The 20248-nt window shown below is 41.7% G+C and overlaps 1 protein-coding gene across 1 annotated transcript in view; it reads left to right on the plus strand.

The window, feature by feature from the left end:
• Positions 1 to 20248, plus strand: part of LOC132870623 (venom phosphodiesterase 1) — a 217302-nt gene that overhangs the window by 165880 nt on the left and 31174 nt on the right. The window contains exon 21 of the mRNA XM_060904353.1: positions 14861 to 15002. Coding sequence (XP_060760336.1) covers positions 14861 to 15002 — 142 coding nt within the window. The remainder of the gene's footprint in view (positions 1 to 14860; positions 15003 to 20248) is intronic.

Genomic DNA, 20248 nt, shown 5'->3' on the forward strand with positions numbered 1-20248 from the left:
AGCTCTTAGTGCTGCGAGATCAACATATTTCTCCTCCCTAATAGAAGATAACAAAAATAATCCTAGATTCCTATTTAATACTGTAGCAAAATTAACCAGGAATAAGTCCACTATCAACACATGCACACCTGCAGTATGTAGTAGCAACGACTTCATGAATTTTTTTAATGACAAAATTGAGAATATCCGACAAAAAATTCAAACTACTAATTTAAGGTTAGACAATGAAAGTGACCTTGTAGTTAACAATATAACTGTATCAGATCATCAGTTAGAATGTTTTACTCCCCTAAAAGAAACTGAATTACTTTCATTAATCTCTACATCAAAAGCCTCAACTTGCGTACTAGATCCCTTACCGACACATCTATTCAAACAGATAATGCCTGGAGTAATTGAACCACTTCTAAAAATAATAAATTCTTCTCTTATGATTGGCTATGTACCCAAATCCTTTAAACTAGCAGTTATCAAACCCCTGATTAAAAAACCTGACCTTGATCCCTGTCAGCTGTCCAATTATCGGCCAATATCAAACCTCCCCTTTATCTCCAAGATCCTTGAAAAAGCTGTGGCACAGCAGTTATGCTCATATTTACATAGGAATAACATCCATGAAATGTATCAGTCAGGATTTAGACCTCATCATAGCACAGAGACAGCACTGGTTAAAGTAGTAAACGACCTACTGTTGGCGTCTGATCAGGGCTGTGTCTCGCTACTTGTGTTGCTTGACCTTAGTGCAGCATTTGGTACCATTGATCATTCCATTCTTCTGGATAGACTAGAAAATGTTGTGGGAGTTAAGGGAATGGCCCTCTCCTGGCTCAGGTCTTATCTAACTGATCGTTATCAGTATGTTGATATAAATGGTGATATTTCTAGACGTACCGAGGTAAAGTTTGGTGTTCCACAAGGTTCTGTCTTGGGTCCACTGCTTTTTTCTCTATATATGTTACCTCTGGGCGATATTATTCATAAACATTGTATTAGTTTCCACTGTTATGCTGATGACACACAGTTGTATGTCTCTGCAAAACCTGATGAGAGACACCAGCTTAATAAAATTGAGGAATGTGTTAAGGACATTAGACACTGGATGCTTATAAATTTCCTTCTGCTTAACTCTGACAAGACTGAAGTACTTGTGCTAGGACCACATACAGCTAGAAGTAAGTTTTCTGATTACACAGTAACTCTGGATGGCCTTTCTGTTTCTTCACGTGCAGCAATAATAGACCTCGGAGTGATTATTGACCCCAGTCTTTCATTCGAAACTCACATTGATAACATCACCCGGATAGCTTTCTTTCATCTCAGAAATATTGCAAAGATAAGAAATTTAATGTCATTGCATGATGCAGAAAAACTAGTCCATGCTTTCGTTACCTCCAGGTTGGATTATTGTAATGCCTTACTGTCTGGATGTTCCAATAAGTGCATAAACAAGCTCCAGTTAGTTCAAAATGCCGCAGCAAGAGTCCTTACTAGAACTAGAAAATATGACCACATCACGCCTGTCTTATCCACACTGCATTGGCTCCCAATCAAATTTCGTATTGATTATAAAATACTACTATTGACCTTTAAAGCACTAAATGGTCTCGCACCACAGTACCTGAGTGAACTTCTGCTCCTCTATGACCCGCCACGCCTACTTAGATCAAAAGGTGCAGGCTATCTGCTGGTACCTCGTATAGTGAAGGCTACATCAGGGGGCAGAGCCTTTTCTTACAAAGCCCCACTGTTATGGAACAGCCTTCCAAGTAATGTTCGGGAATCAGACACAGTCTCAGCATTTAAGTCTAGGCTGAAAACATATCTGTTTAGTCAAGCCTTTTGTTAATGGTGTTTATGAGGTAAAGGAGTAGATCTGGAGGGTCCTCAGACATAGAGTGTTTTGGTAAACTGGGATGTATGGATGCTGTCAGTCCCCACTCGCTTGCTCACTTGAGTTTGTTGACGGTGTAGTGGCTGGCTGCTTTATGTCCCGGGGCTCCCTCATGCCTGTGTTACCTTCTGGCTCTCTCCTTTTAGTTATGCTGTCATAGTTAGTTGACGGAGTCCCTGCTTGTACTCGGTGCAATATGTATACTGTTCCTACTTATTCAGGTGACATTGGGCATACCTAACCACCTGTGTTTTCTTTCTCTCCCCCCCCCACCCCAAATCTGTCCCTCTGAGTTACATGGAGTCAGCAGGAAATCTTTTGGTGGAGACGGTGGGGACCTCGACTGGCTATCGTAGCCTGCAGGGAATCGGCCATCAGACATTCTGTCGCATGTCCCAGACCCGGTGAAATGTAACTGAATTGTCTTGGCCAGGCCTAAGGGTCCCATCTGCATCTCATCATTGCTGAGGAGTGTGCTCCCATCACCCAATCAAGCATCCAGCCAGAGCAGGTCATGATATATTTTTTACCATATTAACATGCCATTGTGTGTTATGCCTGATGTGAAGACTCTCGTCTCTGCGAGCCTACCACACAGATTTAATACTTGTCATTTTTAGGGCATACCTAACAACGTGTTTTCTTTCTCTCTCTCTCTCTTCCCCCCCCCCCATCTGTCCCTCTGAGTTACATGTTGATCCTGGGATTGAGATGCTGGCCTCTTCTGCCCCTCGGACCTGCTTGATCCATCCTGGTGCCCTGTGTCTGGTCGGAGTTTTATCGCCACACTCCTGTGAAGGACGGCCCCATGAGGACAGTTGATGGTTATACCTGTTAAAACTGTTAATATTATAGTCAGGCTGTCTGTTGTTGCCCAAATGAGGATGGGTTCCCTTTTGAGTCTGGTTCCTCTCGAGGTTTCTTCCTCATGTCGTCTGAGGGAGTTTTTCCTTGCCACCGTCGCCACAGGCTTGCTCATTGGGGATAGATTAGGGATAAAATTAGCTCATGTTTTAAGTCGTTCAAATTCTGTAAAGCTGCTTTGCGACAATGTTTATTGTTAAAAGTGCTGTACAAATAAACTTGATTTGATTTGATTCTAATGGGAAATCCGCGAGGGATTCCCCAACAGAAAGAGGAGGAGCCGGCGGCTCCTCACTCTGTCTCGGAGATGACATAGACGGCTCTGCTACAGCAGCTCCAGCCAAAGCGACACCGGGACCTCCACCTGTCAAATGGCAGGACCCACTCTTTACTAGGCGCATCATTAAACCCCAAAATCCCGGCCAATCAGTCCCCAAAATTAAAGAGTGGGTAAGGCGAGGATTAACCGCCGCCTTCACTATGGATTTTTCCCCTCTGAAATATATGTGGACCGACACCAAAGGGTAGCTGTGAACATCCCCGTGCACACACAACACCTTCACCCCCTGTGCTCCCCCCAATGCCTCGTCTTGCACCAGGCTTTGGCGGATCGAGGTCTGATTGCAACCAGAATCCACCAACGCCTGATATGTAGCCCCTTGTACACTCACCGGTATGCGATACGCTCCGGCCCGATCGAGGGCAGCTTCTGGCGTGTCAGGAATCCGTACCACCGCGCCCACCTCCATTGCTGCGCACTGTTGTTGCAGGTGGCCCGGCTCCCCGCAGCGCCAGCAAACCGGCCCGGGCCTTCCCTCTGCACCTGTGCTCTGAGGCTCACTCACCTGAGGGGGGGGAGAGACAGACACAGAAGGGAGAAACAGGAGGGCACCACGGGTGCGGTGGGCCGGCTGGGGTGGAGCCGGCCCCCGCCTCCATGGTGGGGGAATGGGGCGAAGACGGGACACAGAAGGGAGCGGAGAAAGAGAGAGAGAAGAGGAGAGAAGAGAAGAGAAGACATCGTCGGCCGTCCTGCCGCCGGAACAGCCACCAAATGATCCTCCGCCAGTCCTACTGCCTGATCCAGCGACGCCGGGCGGTGGCACTGGACCCACTCTGTGGTTCTCGCTGGTAAGCGTGCGATGAATTGCTCCAGCGCCACCTGATCGATGATTCCCTCGGTGTCGCGATCGTAGGCCCTCAGCCACCGCCAGCAGGCGTCCCAGAGCTGCTGGCCGAATGCGAACGGCCGGCCGACTTCCTCCAACCGCAGCGTGCGGAAGCGCTGGTGCTGTTGTTCTGGCGTGCGCCCCACGCGCTGGAGGATGGCCCGGCGAAGGTCCGCGTAGGCCAGCCGGCGGTCGGCGGGGAGCTGTAGTGCAGCCAGCTGTGCCTCTCCCGTCAGGAGGTGGAGGAGGTGCGCCGCACGCTGCTCCATCGGCCACCCCGAGGCTTCGGCGACCTGCTCGAACAAGGTGAGAAACGCCTCGGGGTCGTCCTGCGGGCCCATCTTGGTCACGGTGAGGGGAGACGGGCCCGCGGCCGGGGCGCTGGTGGACCCCGCCGACACGAGGAGATGCCGGAACACCTTGCAATCTTCCTGCTGGGCCAGCACCAGGGCTTCGAAGCACCGCTCTTGCTCCTTTCGGAGCATGACAAGCGCCTGGTGCTGGCTTTGCTGAGCCGTGGCGAGGGCGTGGACCAGGTCCGCAAACCGGGAGGATTCCATGGGGCTGCAAGGTTGGTGCTCCACCTTGCCCGGGTTTCAGCACCACTGTAGCGCTCTTTGAAGTGTGGGTGGAGCACAGAGGACGGCAGGACAACGCTTCAGATGGGAAAAGACTTTTTATTTCCAGACTTTTCAGTTTACTCACCAGTTCTTAATCTGGTAGCGTCACACACATACACACACACTGTGGTCTTGTCCCGGGATGAGCTCTCCTCTGCTCTCCCTCTGCCTCCTTAAATAGGGCGCGGTTACTGGGAAAACACACAAAACACAGGTTAATTACCATCAGGTGTAGTGATTCTGCCACTCACCTTCCCTGGCTCCGCCCTCCTGTCACAGACTGGCGCTTGACCACGCCCCCGCTGCCACAGGAAAGAATATGGCACCACTACAAACCTGTCAAGAGAAGGTCACCCACCAAAATTCACAAACTGGGCAAGGAGGGCATTAATCAGAAATGCAATAAAGACACCAAAGATAACACTGAAGGAGCTGCAAAGATTCACAGCCGAGATGGGAGTACCTGTCCATAGGATCACTTTAAGCCATACACTCCACAGAGTGGGGCTTTATAGATAAGTGACCAGAAAAAAAAGCCATTGCGAAAGAAAACACATTCGGAGTTTGCCCAACAGCATGTGGCAGACTCCCCAAACACATGGAAGAAGATTCTCTGGTCAAATGAGACTAAAATTGATATTTTTGGCCATCATGGGAAATGTCATGTGTGGCACAAACTCACCACCCTGAGAACACCATTCCTACAGTGAAGCATAGTGGTGGCAGCATCATGCTGTGGGGATATTTTTCATCTGTAGGGACAGGAAAGCTGGTCAGGACTGAAGGAAAGATGGATGGCACTAAATATAGAGCAATTCTGGAGGAAAACTTGTTTGAGTCAGCCTGAGGCTTGAGACTGGGATGAAGGTTCATATTCCAGCAGGACAATGACCCTAAACATACTGCTAAAGCTACACTGGAGTGGTTTAAAGGGAATCATTTAAATGTCTTGGAATGGCCAAGTCAAAGCCCAGACCTCAATCCAATTGAGAATCTGTGGCATAACTTGAAGATTGCTGTACACTGACACAACCCATCTAACTTGAAGGATTTGGAGCAGTTTTGCCTTGAGGAATGGGTAAAAATCCCAGTAGCTATATGTGCTAAGCTAATAGAGACATACCCCAAGAGACTTGGAGCTATCGTTGCAGCAAAAGTTGACTCTACAAAGTATTGACTTTGGAGGGGAATACCTATGCACACTCCAGATTTCTGTTTTTTCTTCTGAATTATTGTTTGTGTCACAATAAAGAAACAACTGTCACCTTTAAAATTGTAGGCATGTTGTGTAAATCAAATGGTGCTAACCTCCCCAAAATCCATTTTAATTCCAGTTTATAATGCAACAAAAGAGGACAAACACAAAGGGGGATGAATACTTTTGCAAGACACTGTAGCTCTGTATAGAAAACAGTGTACTAAATTGACATGAGGAAAATAAAAGTCACCTCAGGTCTGTACTGCAAATCAAATGGGATCATTTTGTCATGAACAAGGAAGTCCTAGAAGAAGCTAATATAGAAGACATAGAGGTAAAATTGGTCAGAAATCGTCTCCGTTGGTTGAGGCATGTTTGCTGTATGGACAATGATAGACCAGCCAAGGCCTTACTACAGTTAGGTCCATATATATTTGGACACTGACACAAATTTTGTTTTTTTACCTGTTTACTGAAACATATTCAAGTTAGAGTTATATAATGGACATGGACATAAAGTCCAGACTTTCAGCTTTCATTTGAGGGTATCCACATTAAAATTGGATGAAGGGTTTAGGAGTTTCAGCTCCTTAACATGTGCCACCCTGTTTTTAAAGGGACCAAAAGTAATTGGACAATTGACTCAAAGGCTATTTCATGGGCAGGTGTATGAAATTCCTTCATTATGTCATTCTCAATTAAGCAGATAAAAGGCCTGGAGTTGATTTGAGGTGTGGCGCTTGCATTTGGAAGATTTTGCTGTGAAGAAAACATGCGGTCAAATGAGCTCTCCATGCAGGTGAAACAAGCCATCCTTAAGCTGCGAAAACAGAAAAAAAAATCCGAGAAACTGCTACAATATTAGGAGTGGCAAAATCTACAGTTTGGTACATCCTGAGAAAGAAAGAAAGCACTGATGAACTCATCAATGCAAAAAGACCTGGACGCTCACAGAAGACAACAGTAGTGGATGAACGCAGAATAATTTCCATGGTGAAGAGAAACCCCTTCACAACAGCCAACCAAGTGAACAACACTCTGCAGGAGGTAGGCATATCAATATCCAAATCTACCATAAAGAGAAGACTGCATGAAAGTAAATACAGAGGGTTCACTGCACGGTGCAAGCCACTCATTAGCCTCTAGAATAAAAAGGCTAGATTGGACTTTGCTAAAAAACATCTAAAAAAGCCAGCACAGTTCTGGAAGAACATTCTTTGGACAGATGAAACCAAGATCAACCTCTACCAGAATGATGGAAAGAAAAAAGTATGGCGAAGGCGTGGTACAGCTCATGATCCAAAGCATACCATATCATCTGTAAAACACGGCGGAGGCAGTGTGATGGCTTGGGCATGCATGGCTGCCAGTGGCACTGGGTCACTAGTGTTTATTGATGATGTGACACAGGACAGAAGCAGCCGGATGAATTCTGAGGTATTCAGAGGCATACTGTGTGCTCAAATCCAGCCAAACTGATTGGTTGGGGTTTCATAATACAGATGGACAATGACCCAAAACGTAAAGCCAAAGCAATCCAGGAGTTTATTAAAGCAAAGAAGTGGAATATTCTTGAATGGCCAAGTCAGTCACCTGATCTCAACCCAATTGAGCATGCATTTCACTTGTTGAAGACTAAACTTCAGACAGAAAGGCCCACAAACAAACAGCAACTGCAGTAAAGGCCTGGCAGAGTATTAAAAAGGAGGAAACACAGCGTCTGGTGATGTCCATGAGTTCAAGACTTCAGGCAGTCATTGCCAACAAAGGGTTTTCAACCAAGTATTAGAAATGAATATTTTATTTACAATTATTTAATTTGTCCAATTACTTTTGAGTCCCTGAAATGAAGGGATTGTGTTTAAGTAAAATGCTTTAGTTCCTCATATTTTTATGCAATCATTTTGTTCAACCCACTGAATTAAAGCTGAAAGTCTGAACTTCAACTGCATCTGAATTGTTTTGTTCACAATTAATTGTGGTAATGTACAGAACCAAAATTAGAAAAATGTTGCCTCTGTCCAAATATTTATGGACCTAACTGTATATGATGAGTTGGCTGATGGAACAAGAAAAGTTGGTTGGCCAATATTTGTTACAGAGACACTTGCAAAAGTGCTGTCAAGCGTGGGGAGGCTATGGCAGAATGGAGTTCTATGGTTAATGATCGTAGCAAGTGGAGAGCTCTTAACCCCAACATCTGTCACAAGATTATTGAAATCAAAAGAAATGAAGACCAAGAAAGATGATGTGCAAAGTGCCATAATAGATAATTTCAACCTCAATGCTTTATAAACTATAGACTGTTTTTATTGTTGTTTTACTGTGTTCCTGTCTGTATTGGGTAAAGAAAAAAATACTGAATTAGAAGGTGTGTCCAAACTTTTAATTGGTACTGTATATAAATTATGGAAAAAAAACTCCTTGAGACGGCATGAGGAAGAGACCTTGAGAGGAACCAGACTTAAAAATGGAACCGAGCCTCATCTGGGTGACAGCAGAGAGTGTGATTATAAATCATCAACCTTCTGTAACTGTATGCTATAAAGTTAAAAAGTGCAATTTTGTAAACAGGAGCTTATGAGTAACTTATGAGCAGAGTTATTTGTTAATTCATGAGATTTTTAACTTAAAGGATACTGTTTTATATGTTATTAACTGTTCAATGATGGAGACTTGAGTATAAAACTGTTCTTAGCAACTGCAGTCCTCGGGCTGTCCAAGAACAAACAATCACAGCTATCTTTATGGATTCTGTGTGGCACTATCCATAGTAATCTCATGCCGATCTTTAAGCTGTCCATGTCCATAGGGGGATGGACAGGTGGAAGAGTGAGAAAACACAGATTATTAGTTATGCTCTTGTTATGTAATGATTAAAGACAATGTACATCATGTGCTGAGTGCAAGCAGGGACTCTGGCAAGACTAGCTATGACAGCCTAACTGAAGATGAAAGCCAGAAGATAACACATACTTGAGGGCGCCCTGAGCCATTCCAATTGTCCATGTGTCTGCACTGTCTAAAGGTCTAAATCATTTGGTACCTGAATTGTGGACTTTTGATTGGAAACTACTTGATTTTTATTGGGCCTTGAAAGTAAATTATTTTAAATTTGCATATTAATATATTGTGGGGTGGCACGGTGGTGTAGTGGTTAGCACTGTCACCTCACAGCAAGAAGGTTCTGGATTTGAGCCCATTGGCTGACATGGGCCTTTCTGTGTGGAGTTTGCATGTTCTCCCCATGTCTGAGTGGGTTTCCTCCAGGCGCTCCAGTTTCCCCCACAGTCCAAAGACATGCAGGCTAGGCTAATTGGTGGCTCTAAATTGAACGTAGGTGTGAATGGTTGTTTGTCTTTGTGTCAGCCCTGCCATGATCTGGTGACTTGTCCAGGGTATACCCTGCCTCTCGCCCATAATCAGCTGGGATAGGCTCCAGCTTGCCTGCGACCCTGCACAGGATAAACAGTTATGGATAATGGATTGATATATTGTCCTTTTATTCTTTTACAGTCTTCCAGGGTTAAAAACATTATCATTATTTTGTTTTAACAATTGAATGGTGATTAAAATAATAAATGTAGCAAAGTTAAAGATTTTATTTAAAAAAATAAAACTCTTAGTAGTGGGCGGCACGGTGGTGTAGTGGTTAGCGCTGTCACCTCACAGCAAGAAGGTCCTGGGTTCGAACCCCGGGTCCGGCGAGGGCCTTTCTGTGCTCCGGTTTCCCCCACAGTCCAAAGACATGCAGGTTAGGTTAACTGGTGACTCTAAATTGACCGTAGGTGTGAATGTGAGTGTGAATGGTTGTCTGTGTCTATGTGTCAGCCCTGTGATGACCTGGCGACTTGTCCAGGGTGTACCCCGCCTTTCGCCCATAGTCAGCTGGGATAGGCTCCAGCTTGCCTGCGACCCTGTAGAAGGATAAAGCGGCTAGAGATAATGAGATGAGATGAAAACTCTTAGTAGTAAAAGTAAAATATGATTTTAATTCAAACTCAAAAATGTAACATTGCAGTGATCCAGATCCATATAATTAAGGTGACAGTCACACTACAGTTTGCGATGCTTTGCTATGGATTATCAATGAAAATGAGGTGTTTGGTAGCGATGCTTCCCCAAGCTTCAGGAAGTATTCCCAAATCCATCTGCAAGTATTTGCCACTTAGTTTGCCAACAATAACATTGGCAACAAATTTCAATGCATGCAAGGAATTTTTTTGCACTTTTTGGCCACTCATGAGGTGGACACACACCAAAAAACAACTTGCGAAGCCCAGAGAACATCCGCAATTCATCACACAATTTGTGGTGATGCTACCAATTTTTCATCACCAAATATTCGCAAACCCATTGCAACCTGTAGTGTGACCATAGCATACCATTTCCATGATTTGCAAATCTTTACATTCTGTTGTTATTTATGTTTTACACAGTGTCCCAACATTGTGGAATTGGGTTTGTCCCAAAAGAAAGGCCAAGAGTTTGTGCAGTTCATGACTTTCCACCCCTGGATGAAAGCCTCCAAACATTTCTTGCCATTTATCAGCTTCATTGGCCTTTCTTTTGGGACAAACCCATGATTCCAAAATGTTGGGACACTGTGAAAAACATAAATAACAACAGAATGTAAAGATTTGCAAATCATGGAAACCCTATATTTCATTGAAAATAGTACAAAGACAACATATCAAATGTTGAAACTGAGAAATGTTTTTGCTTTTTGAAAAACATATGCTCATTTTGGATTTGATGTCAGCAACATGTTTCAGAAAAGTTGGTTTATGTTATTGTCATCCAGCAGAACCCCTCATCTGCGTTCCATTGGGTAGGACATTTTTGCTCAGAAATATTGTGGTGACCTTCTGGTTTTGTTGTTTATGCCTCCAGTATCTAAGGCAGCAAAGCAGCCAGACACATTTCCAAGGTAGCCTTTATTTGCCTGTGAAAATAAAAACAACTAATCTACATAGCTTTATTCTGGTTTCAGCCAGTGTTTCTATGGAATGCTTTCCAAGAAGGGTTGGTCTTTCTCTACATCTGGGCAAAGATTATTCAGGCTTTCTTAACCCTCTGATGCAAGACATATGCGCACCCCTTCTAATGCACAACATGGGTCAAAAATGACCCGCATTCATTTTCCAGGTTATTTCATGCTGACTGAGTTTTTCTTTGCTCTATCTTTTGAAATCAATTTATTTTATGATTGAATATTCCAAGTATTCTTTAAATATCTTGTTTTTAATTCCCACAAATCATTAATTAAATTTTTTTCTTTCCTACTTTATGAACAAAAATACTTTTTATATTACAACACATGGGTCATCCAAGTGTGATTTAAAATTAAATATCTTAATACTATAATAATAATAATTTGTTTCAAGTAATTACTTTAGCAGTGAATGGGGCCAGTTATTTATTTATTAACTATGTAGTTAGCTAAGCCAACTACAATAAAATTAGCTAACTAAAGTAGAATATGTCAGCAGCTAGGTAGCTAATAGTAATTACTTGTAACTTTCTGACAAGTAATCTACTCACTCTCAAGGCAACCTAAACATAATCAATTTTTTTCTAAGGTAATGTTAGAACAATTGAAAACCATTACTTACATGTATTAGATGGGCAAAGGGCGCTGTGCTGAGCTGTGAAATGTCTGACACAAGCACAATTCACAGTTCCCACCAAACGCTGTAGTAAATGCATGCGGGTCGGTTCTGACCCATGTGTGTAAACTTGATGTAGAATTACAAAAGCTGTGCTTGTTCATAACTTAAGAAAGGAAAAATAAAAATGATGATTTGTGCTAAACAAAAACAAGATATTTACTGCATATTTGGAAAAGTAAACGACAAAATGAATTTATTTCAAAAGTATATCATAGAAACACAGCCATACATGAAATAACCTGGAAAATGAATGCAGGTCGTTTTTGACCCATGTTGTGCATTAGAAGGGTAGTGATACAAAAAGGGTTTTTATTCAAAAAGTAAGAAAGGAAAAAAAATAAAATAAGGATGTATGATGATCAAAAACAAGTTAATTGAGGAATACCTTGAATACTGAATGATGGAATTAATTTATTGCAAAGATATAGAAGATAAAAACTCAGCCGGGTCACTTTTGACCCATGTTTTGCATCAAAGGGTTAAGGATTGTTTGGCTGTAACCCATGAAAGTCTTATGAGTTTAATTTGTGGTGTATGGGGGAGGTTATATCACCACTCTGGATCTCATTAGAACAGCTTTAAGCACTTTCGATGTTCTGCATGGTGCTTTTTTTCACCATTCCTATCAACCATTCATCTTTTTCCATAATTTCCTGTGAGTTTCTTCATAGTTCCCTGAGCTGCCAATTTCTAAAAAAAAACCAAACAAACAAACAAGCAAAAAAACCCTTGAGAACTGTTGCATCAGGAATGTGGTCTCTAGAGAAAGCTTTGCTATTGTGAACCTTTTATAACCTTTTATTACCTTTATTATAGCTCTTTTATCACCACCAAGGTCAAAACAGAATGGAGACTATTTTTTAACCATTAAAGCCATTCTTTGGCCAGTTCTTGTCATGTGAGAACTGCTAGTTTGTCACCAATAAGAATAAGAATGAGAATTTAGGTCTCTTGAGCTCACCATTGGAATGAGTTATTCATATGTTTCACAATGTACGGTCCCATACAAAGGAATCAAAAACAAAATCAAAAACAAGTTAATTGAGGAATACCTTGAATACTGAATGATGGAATTAATTTACTGCAAAAATATGGAAGATAAAAACTCAGCCGGGTCACTTTTGACCCATGTTTTGCATCAAAGGGTTAAACACCCTCTTCAGTCTTATACCTCATAAAAAACATTTATTTGTATTTCTTCTTAAATTGTTTCATGTTTGGATATTCTTTTAGCTCCACATTCAGACTGTTCCAAAGTTTTACTCCATATATGGAAACACAACAATTTCTTTTTGTTGTGCGCACACTCAAGGTTTTAAAGTTAAACTTCCCTCTGAAATTATAACCCCCTTCCCTTTCAGTGAATAATTTCTGAATATTGCCTTGTAACAAATTATGTCTTGCTTTAAATATTATCTGTGCAGTTTGAAATGCCACCAGGTCTGTGAATTTTAGTAGTTTTGACTGTAAGAATAGTGAATTAGTATGATCCCGATATCCAGCCTTACTGTATGAATGTATCGTATTGCTCTCTTTTGAAGAGTGAGTAGTGTGTAACCTATTTTTGTAGTTATTGCCCCAAATCTGTTTTGCTCTGTTTAATACTGCAATGCTCCTTGAAACTTTTTTTTTGTACATGTTTAATGTGTGAATTCCAGCTAATTTGATCATCTATTGTCACCCCAAGAAATCTGGTTTCATTTACTTTTTCAATATCAACACCATCCAGTGAAACTTTTATCTGTATTTTACTTCTCCAGTTTCCAAAATGCATTATTTTTTGTTTTTGTTAAGTTTAAGGATAATTTGTTTTGCATCAAACCATAATTTTAATTTATTCAATTCTGTCATGATGTCTTGTATTAGTTTTTGTAAATCAGTACCAGAGCAAAACAGATTTGTGTCATCAGCAAATAAAATGGTTTTTGATACCTTTGATACATGGCATAAATCATTAATATAAAAAATAAACAAGTTAGGTCCCAGAAGTGACTCGAGAAGTTAAACACAGTGAAATATGAGTGAATATCTTGTCCACGGTAAGGTTTCTATTTGTGTGGAATTGCCATTATATTAATGAGGTATGATACTAATGGGGTGGTGATAGGTAGGACATTGAGTGTATTTTCTTTTGTGATTGGTTTTTGAACATATGATAGATCGGAGTTGTGAGGATTTGCCAAACTAGGATTGTCCATCCCACCATGCCACCCCCAAACTGGGATTGTGACATGTAAATGTGTTTGTTTAGTAATACTGAAAAGTTTGAGAACTCTAAAAGTCTGACATTTTAATGAAATTAATTTGAATTGCTCAAAATTGTTGCCATGGTAACTTTTTGGTACTTTATTTTAATTATTATTTTTTGTGCTACTTTGAATCAAACAAATCAGTAAGTACTTCACTATGCTGCTCAGGGTTGTGGTAAATGTGGAGCCTATCCTGAGAACACTAGGCACAAGGCAGGAACACACCCAGAATGTGTACACATTCACATATTAGGGGGCATTTAGCATAGCCAATCAGGGCTTTCCCCAGAAAACATACTGATGCTGAGCCCAGCCTGTAAGGGCCGGCCTGGCCTGGAGGGCCCCGAAGGCTACTGGGGGGATCCAGGGGCATGCTCCCAAGGAAAATTTTGAAATTAGAGACTTCAAATGGTGCATTCTGGTGGCATCTAGGGCTGATTTAGGCACAATTCAACATTATTAAATTTGCTGTTTTTTTTTTTTACCTGAAAATATGCAAGGGGCAAAATTAGATTTGAAATGAAAACACTTCATAGCATGCCTCTTCATTTTCCAATTCTAGGATGCCAGGAACAGAATCAAGGTCAAATCACACAACAGTGCCATCTAGCAACCAGTGCCTCGAACTTGGTTTTATGTATGGTTGTGAATGGCAGTCAGTGCATGCCGCGAAACCCTTTATTTTCACTTCTGGGTTGAGTACCAGGATAGTCCAGACCTATACAATATCTTCCTATTTCTATAGTTCTTACCCATTTTCAGAGGGAATAGGAGATATTTAGGTGCATAAAGTACTCTGCATTGTTCAGTGAATGGTATTGATTTTTTGGGGGGTTGTAAGTGACAGCGTGGTGCTGACATCGCACAGCATGGCAGAGCACCGTGTATCCGCACTTTAGGGAAAGCCCTGACCAATCAGTGTACTACCATACAGTAATTATTGGGAAGTTGGCTGAAATGAGAGCAAACCCATGCAAAACCACTGTGTGAACATGTATAACTCCAGACAGACAGGAACCCAAGGTAAGGTCAGGTTCAAACCAGGGATCCTGGAACTGTGAGGCAGCAACACCACCATGCTGACCTTGGATATAAACATTACATGGTGTATTTCACCATTCTGTAATCACAAAGTGCTTAAAGTTAGTTGATGTAGTAACTTAAATAGAATGTAAATATATGTTTTGGCCCCTGCAGCCGGGAGGAAGTTCTGGCTCTTTGCCCCCAGTGATACCAGACTGTCTGAGAGCTGATGTGAGAATCCAAGCCGATCAGAGTCCTACATGTACCCAATACAACAGCAGCACTAACGTCACATATGGCTTCCTCTATCCACCCAGTATGTACTGCATACACACATCGCATCACACCACATAAACTTGATGGATTTAATCAATTCTGTAATCCAAGCCAGTGCTCAGATGATGAGCACACACCCATCTGAGAGTCCTGTCAGTGTAGAAAATATTCAGTCATATTTTTGGCTGGATTAGGATATGAAAACGTATGCCTTCTTCTGCTAGGGTCCACGGTGTGTTACTGGAATCATTTGGTGTTTGTTGGAATATCCATGCATAATTACTAATAGTCCACCAGAACTGCACAGGGGTGGGTTTCCCAATAATGTCGCCCTTTAGAGCTAAACAGCGAGTTGAGACACTCTCTTAAGCAACAAGTGTTGTCTCTGTGCATGGTTTTCCTGAACTCACTTGTAAGAAGGAGTCCAAAGAGCAACAGGACAAACAGTGACTTTGCAATGTACGGTATGTCCCCAATATAGGCATTAGTAATTGCTAAAGGCAATCGTACTGTTGTTGCTGAAGGCATTAGTAGTTGCTAAATCCAGTCAATAAGGTCACATGGCATTCATTTTTAATCAAAATCTAATGAAATATAAAGTATTTAAAATAAGATAAGGTATAGTATCATCTGGAAGCATTACATCATGTGGAAATTCATTCATGAAACTATTTTACGTTTGTGGGGCGCTTTTTCTTAATTCCAAGCATGTTTTTAATTAAATGAATGAAAGTTCACATGAAAGAATGAGCAAATAATAAACTAAATAATGAAGAAAACGTGTTCCCCGTGCCTGGTCATTTCACTGTTACACCCCCTCCCAGTAAGAATTATTTTAATTGTTATCCACAATGCCAAGTTCTCAATGTTCTCCCTTATAAGTGCATGTGTGCAGAGAGAGAGAGAGAGGCAGAGAGGTTTTGAACTGTGTGTAGTGGGTACCAAAGGAGGTTGGATTGACCACCCATCTGTCCATCCATCCATTATCTGAAGCCACTTATGCTGTTCGATAGGGTCGCAGGCAAGCTGGAGCCTATCCCAGCTGACTACGGGCGAAAGGCGGGGTACACCCTGGACAAGTCCCCAGGTTATTGCAGGGCTGACACATAGAGACAAACAACCATTCACACTCACACCTACGGTCAATTTAGAGCCACCAATTAACCTAACCTGCATGTCTTTGGACTGTGGGGGAAACTGGAGCACCCAGAGGAAACCCACACAGACACGGTGAGAACATGCAAACTCCACACAGAAAGGCCCTCGCCAGCTGCTGAGCTCAAACCCAGAACCTTCTTGCTGTGAGGCGACAGTGCTAACCACTACACCACTGTGCCGCCCTATATTATACTGTATATATCTCATCTCATTATCTCTAGCCGCTTTATCCTGTTCTACAGGGTCGCAGGCAAGCTGGAGCCTATCCCAGCTGACTATGGGCGAAAGGTGGGGTACACCCTGGACAAGTCGCCAGGTCATCACAGGGCTGACACATAGACACAGGCAACCATTCACACTCACACCTACGGTCAATTTAGAGTCACCAGTTAACCTAACCTGCATGTCTTTGGACTGTGGGGGAAACCGGAGCACCCAGAGGAAACCCACGCGGACACGGGGAGAACATGCAAACTCCACACAGAAAGGCCCTCGCCGGCCCCGGGGCTCGAACCCAGGACCTTCTTGCTGTGAGGCGACAGCGCTAACCACTACACCACCGTGCAGCCGGGCTATGATGTTGTTTGGGAAAACCATGTTAGCTTGATGATGGATCTTAAAAGGTAATTTAAGACTCTCTTGGCCTTAAGAGGCTTTTGGGAAACCCACCCCTGAATAATTGCTTGATGAGAACATTTCCAACTGAGAGACTTCAAGTCGCTAATGATTTGGTATTTGGGTTCAGCAGTTATCAGTAATTGGATGGATGGATGGCTGCCACACACAAATGTGCATTACCTATGACAAACAAGCCAAATAAACCAGCAGAAATAAATAAATAAACAGAAAGGACTGCCAGGCTGAGAGGAAAATGAATGTTTTTAACTTTAAAAACAATGAAGTGGCTATAAAAAGACAGTTTCTCATCATTTTATATGATCAGGTTTTGGATGATGTTCTCTGGAAATTTCTTTAGAAAGAAGCATGGATGAAACTGGACAGTATCCTTTAGTTTTGCTTAAAGTGCATATTCTGGACCAATTTCATTTTTTTTTTTTTAATATGAAAGTATGTCCCTTTACACACTCATCCAGAAGGGTAATTTTGCACAAGGCCATCTGTCTACAGCAGAAAAAAATAAAATAAAATAACAAAACGCGTCTGGAAAAATCCCAAGGGAGTCTGGAGCCAGATTCGTGACGTTACCTGCGGAAGCGCCAGCAGGCTGCGCGAGCTTGCACGGTTTCAGTGCACAGCCTGTGTAGACCAAGCGCTCCCATTTCTCTCTCATTGTCCGGTCTTTTGGAAAATGATGAGTACTAATCCCATCAAGATTGGTGTTGCTACACCCTCCTACGATACATCTGTTAACCATTTTAATAATTACGTGATAATGTTGAAGAAATTTGCAGAAAACCACCAGGTCGTTTTCTCATAAACAAACCAGCGCTGACATAGGATTCAGAAGGAGGCGTCCCGCATGCGACGTCACGAAAATCAATGTTTGCCGGGAAATCCAAATGCCAAGTTTTTTCAGAGGCGGACCAATTTGCCTCAAATGGCTTGATTTCAACTGAATTTTTCTGGTATTGCGCAAGGTAAAAAAATTTTGCAAAATGTGACAGATATTTAACCAAAGTTTAATATAAAATAGGAGAATTACATTGATCTTGCTCCTGAATTTACCCGTGATATGCACTTTAAAGCCAAAACTTTTTTTTCCTGATAAAGCAAAATGTAACAAAATGCAACAGCAGCTTTTTTTTTTTGCAGAAAATGTAACCAAATTAACATGCATTGAAATGATTTTCAATCAAGAACTATGATACAGTTATTGATTCAGTTTGACAGAAAGAAACAGCTGGGAGCATCTTTGCAAACATTTTTAAAACCACTTTCCAATGTGTGATTGCGTAAAATGTTCATGCTAAACAGCGGCAGCTTGTATCAGGAGGTTAGCAGGGCTATGTCTGTGAAGAGTCTCAGTCATCCAGGTCATAGTAACCGTGGGTGGTAAAAGAGAGCAACTGGACTTGCTTGAAAATTCTTGAAGACGTTTCACCTCTCATCCGAAAGGCTTCTTCAGTTCTGTCTGACTAATAGGGAGTATCAGGTATTTATCCTGACAGAACTGAAGAAGCCTTTCGGCTGAGAGGGAGTATCAGGTATTTATCCTGACAGAACTGAAGAAGCCTTTCGGATGAGAGGTGAAACGTCTTCAAGAATTTCCAAGCAAGTCCAGTTGCTCTCTTTTACCACCCACAGTTAGCAGGGCTAAGCCCTCTGTCTTTCAAAGGTAAAAGAAGATATAAAGTTTTATTCTATCCACATTCACTGAATATGAGCAATCATGCCTTCTGATTGGCTACTTTATGCCTAGGATATCAGCTCATATACCATGAGTAGAGAAAAACAAAATGGCAGAGCATTTTGCTGAGCCAACCGAGGACGAAATAAAAACTCTACTTGAAAACAAGACCCCCAAAAATATTAAAAAAAGCAACAAAATATGGAATGAAAGTATTTGATGGTAAGAACATATCTTTTTTATTTTTCAAGGATTATCATTATTGCATTTTTTTCACAAATTGCTCCTGTCATTTCGCCGGTTTGTTTACATTCTAAGCGGAATTGATTTTGTCGGATGTTTGGTATAAAGTTTTTATTTATCAAATAAAAAAAAAAGCAATGTGAATGTGGATAGAATAAAACAGTTATTCCACTCAATCTCGTCGTACATGGCTTATAGCCGACTCGGTGCTACACGCCTCATCAGCTATCAGCTCATGTACGACTCAATTTCATGGAATAACTGTTAAATAGCAATGTCAGGTTTCATATTTTGTGCAGCCACAGCATCTTATCTGTGGATAACAAATGTTTTAAAGATGATTATTTGTCTTATGCAAGTCTGTGTAACAGCAGCACTTGCGGTCGTACAAAAAAAAAAAAAAAAAACACAGAATGATATGAAGCGAGGCTGTAGGCTAACTGTAATGAGCCCAGTGTTGTAGGTTCATGCAGCCAATCAGCGACAGTCATGTCATGTGACTACACAGCATGACACACCTCTCTAGTTTTGAGCTCAAATGGGCTAATATATTCTAGCCCATTTTGGTGACATTTACATCATATATTACGTCACCTGTAGGCGTCTTACACTCTCAGTCACAGATGTAATGAATGTGAACAAAGTGGATTATTTACTGTATCATTATTTTTCCACTAAAATATGCTTGGAGGAGAAACTGAAAGTTGATAGACTAAGCAGACACTGTCTAATCAAAGTACAAATTACACAAAAGGATGGATGATTAAACCATAAGTTTAATGGGTTTTTTTTTTCTGTACCACTGTACCTCCCCCTTAAAAAAATACCACCAGCTGCTATGTTGCTAACTTTTAATAAGCTACTATATACACTCACCAGCCACTTTATTAGGAACACCCATCCACCTGCTGTTTTATGCAGTTCTCTAATCAGCCAATCCCTTGACAGCAGCACAGTGCATCAAATCATGCAGATACAAATCAAGGGCTTCAATTAATGTTCACTTCAAACATCAGAATGGGAAAAATTGTGATCTCAAAGTGTGACTTTCACTGTGTCATGGGTGTTGGTGTTAGATGAATATGCCAAGGTTCGAATATTTCAGAAACCACTGATCTCCTGGGGTTTTCACACACAACAGTCTCCAGAATTTACACAGAATGGTGCAAAAAACTAAAAAGAGTGAGTGAGTGAGTGAGTGAGTGAGGGACAGTTCTGTGAGTGGAAACAAATGCCTTATTGATAAGAGAGGTCAGAGGAAAATGGCCAGATTAGTTTGAGCTGCCAGGAAAGATATAGTACCTCATAGCAATTCTTTACAGCCATGGTAAGCAGAAAAGCATCTCAACATGCAACAGCAGAAGACCACATTGGGTTCCACTTCTGCAGCCAAAAACAAGAATCTTAGAATCAAGAATAAGTTCCTATTAAAGTGGCCGGTGAGTGTATTTATTCAAAATGTGGCTGTGAATGTAGTGTATTGTTGTCTATGAGGAACCAAACGCCTAATACATATCTCAGTTAGTCTGCTCAAGTGCAAGATATCTGGTTGTCTTTTTTTTTTTTTTACCCAATGT

This window comes from Neoarius graeffei, chromosome 2 (genome assembly GCF_027579695.1).
Source record: "Neoarius graeffei isolate fNeoGra1 chromosome 2, fNeoGra1.pri, whole genome shotgun sequence".
In the NCBI taxonomy this organism is placed as follows: domain Eukaryota; kingdom Metazoa; phylum Chordata; class Actinopteri; order Siluriformes; family Ariidae; genus Neoarius; species Neoarius graeffei.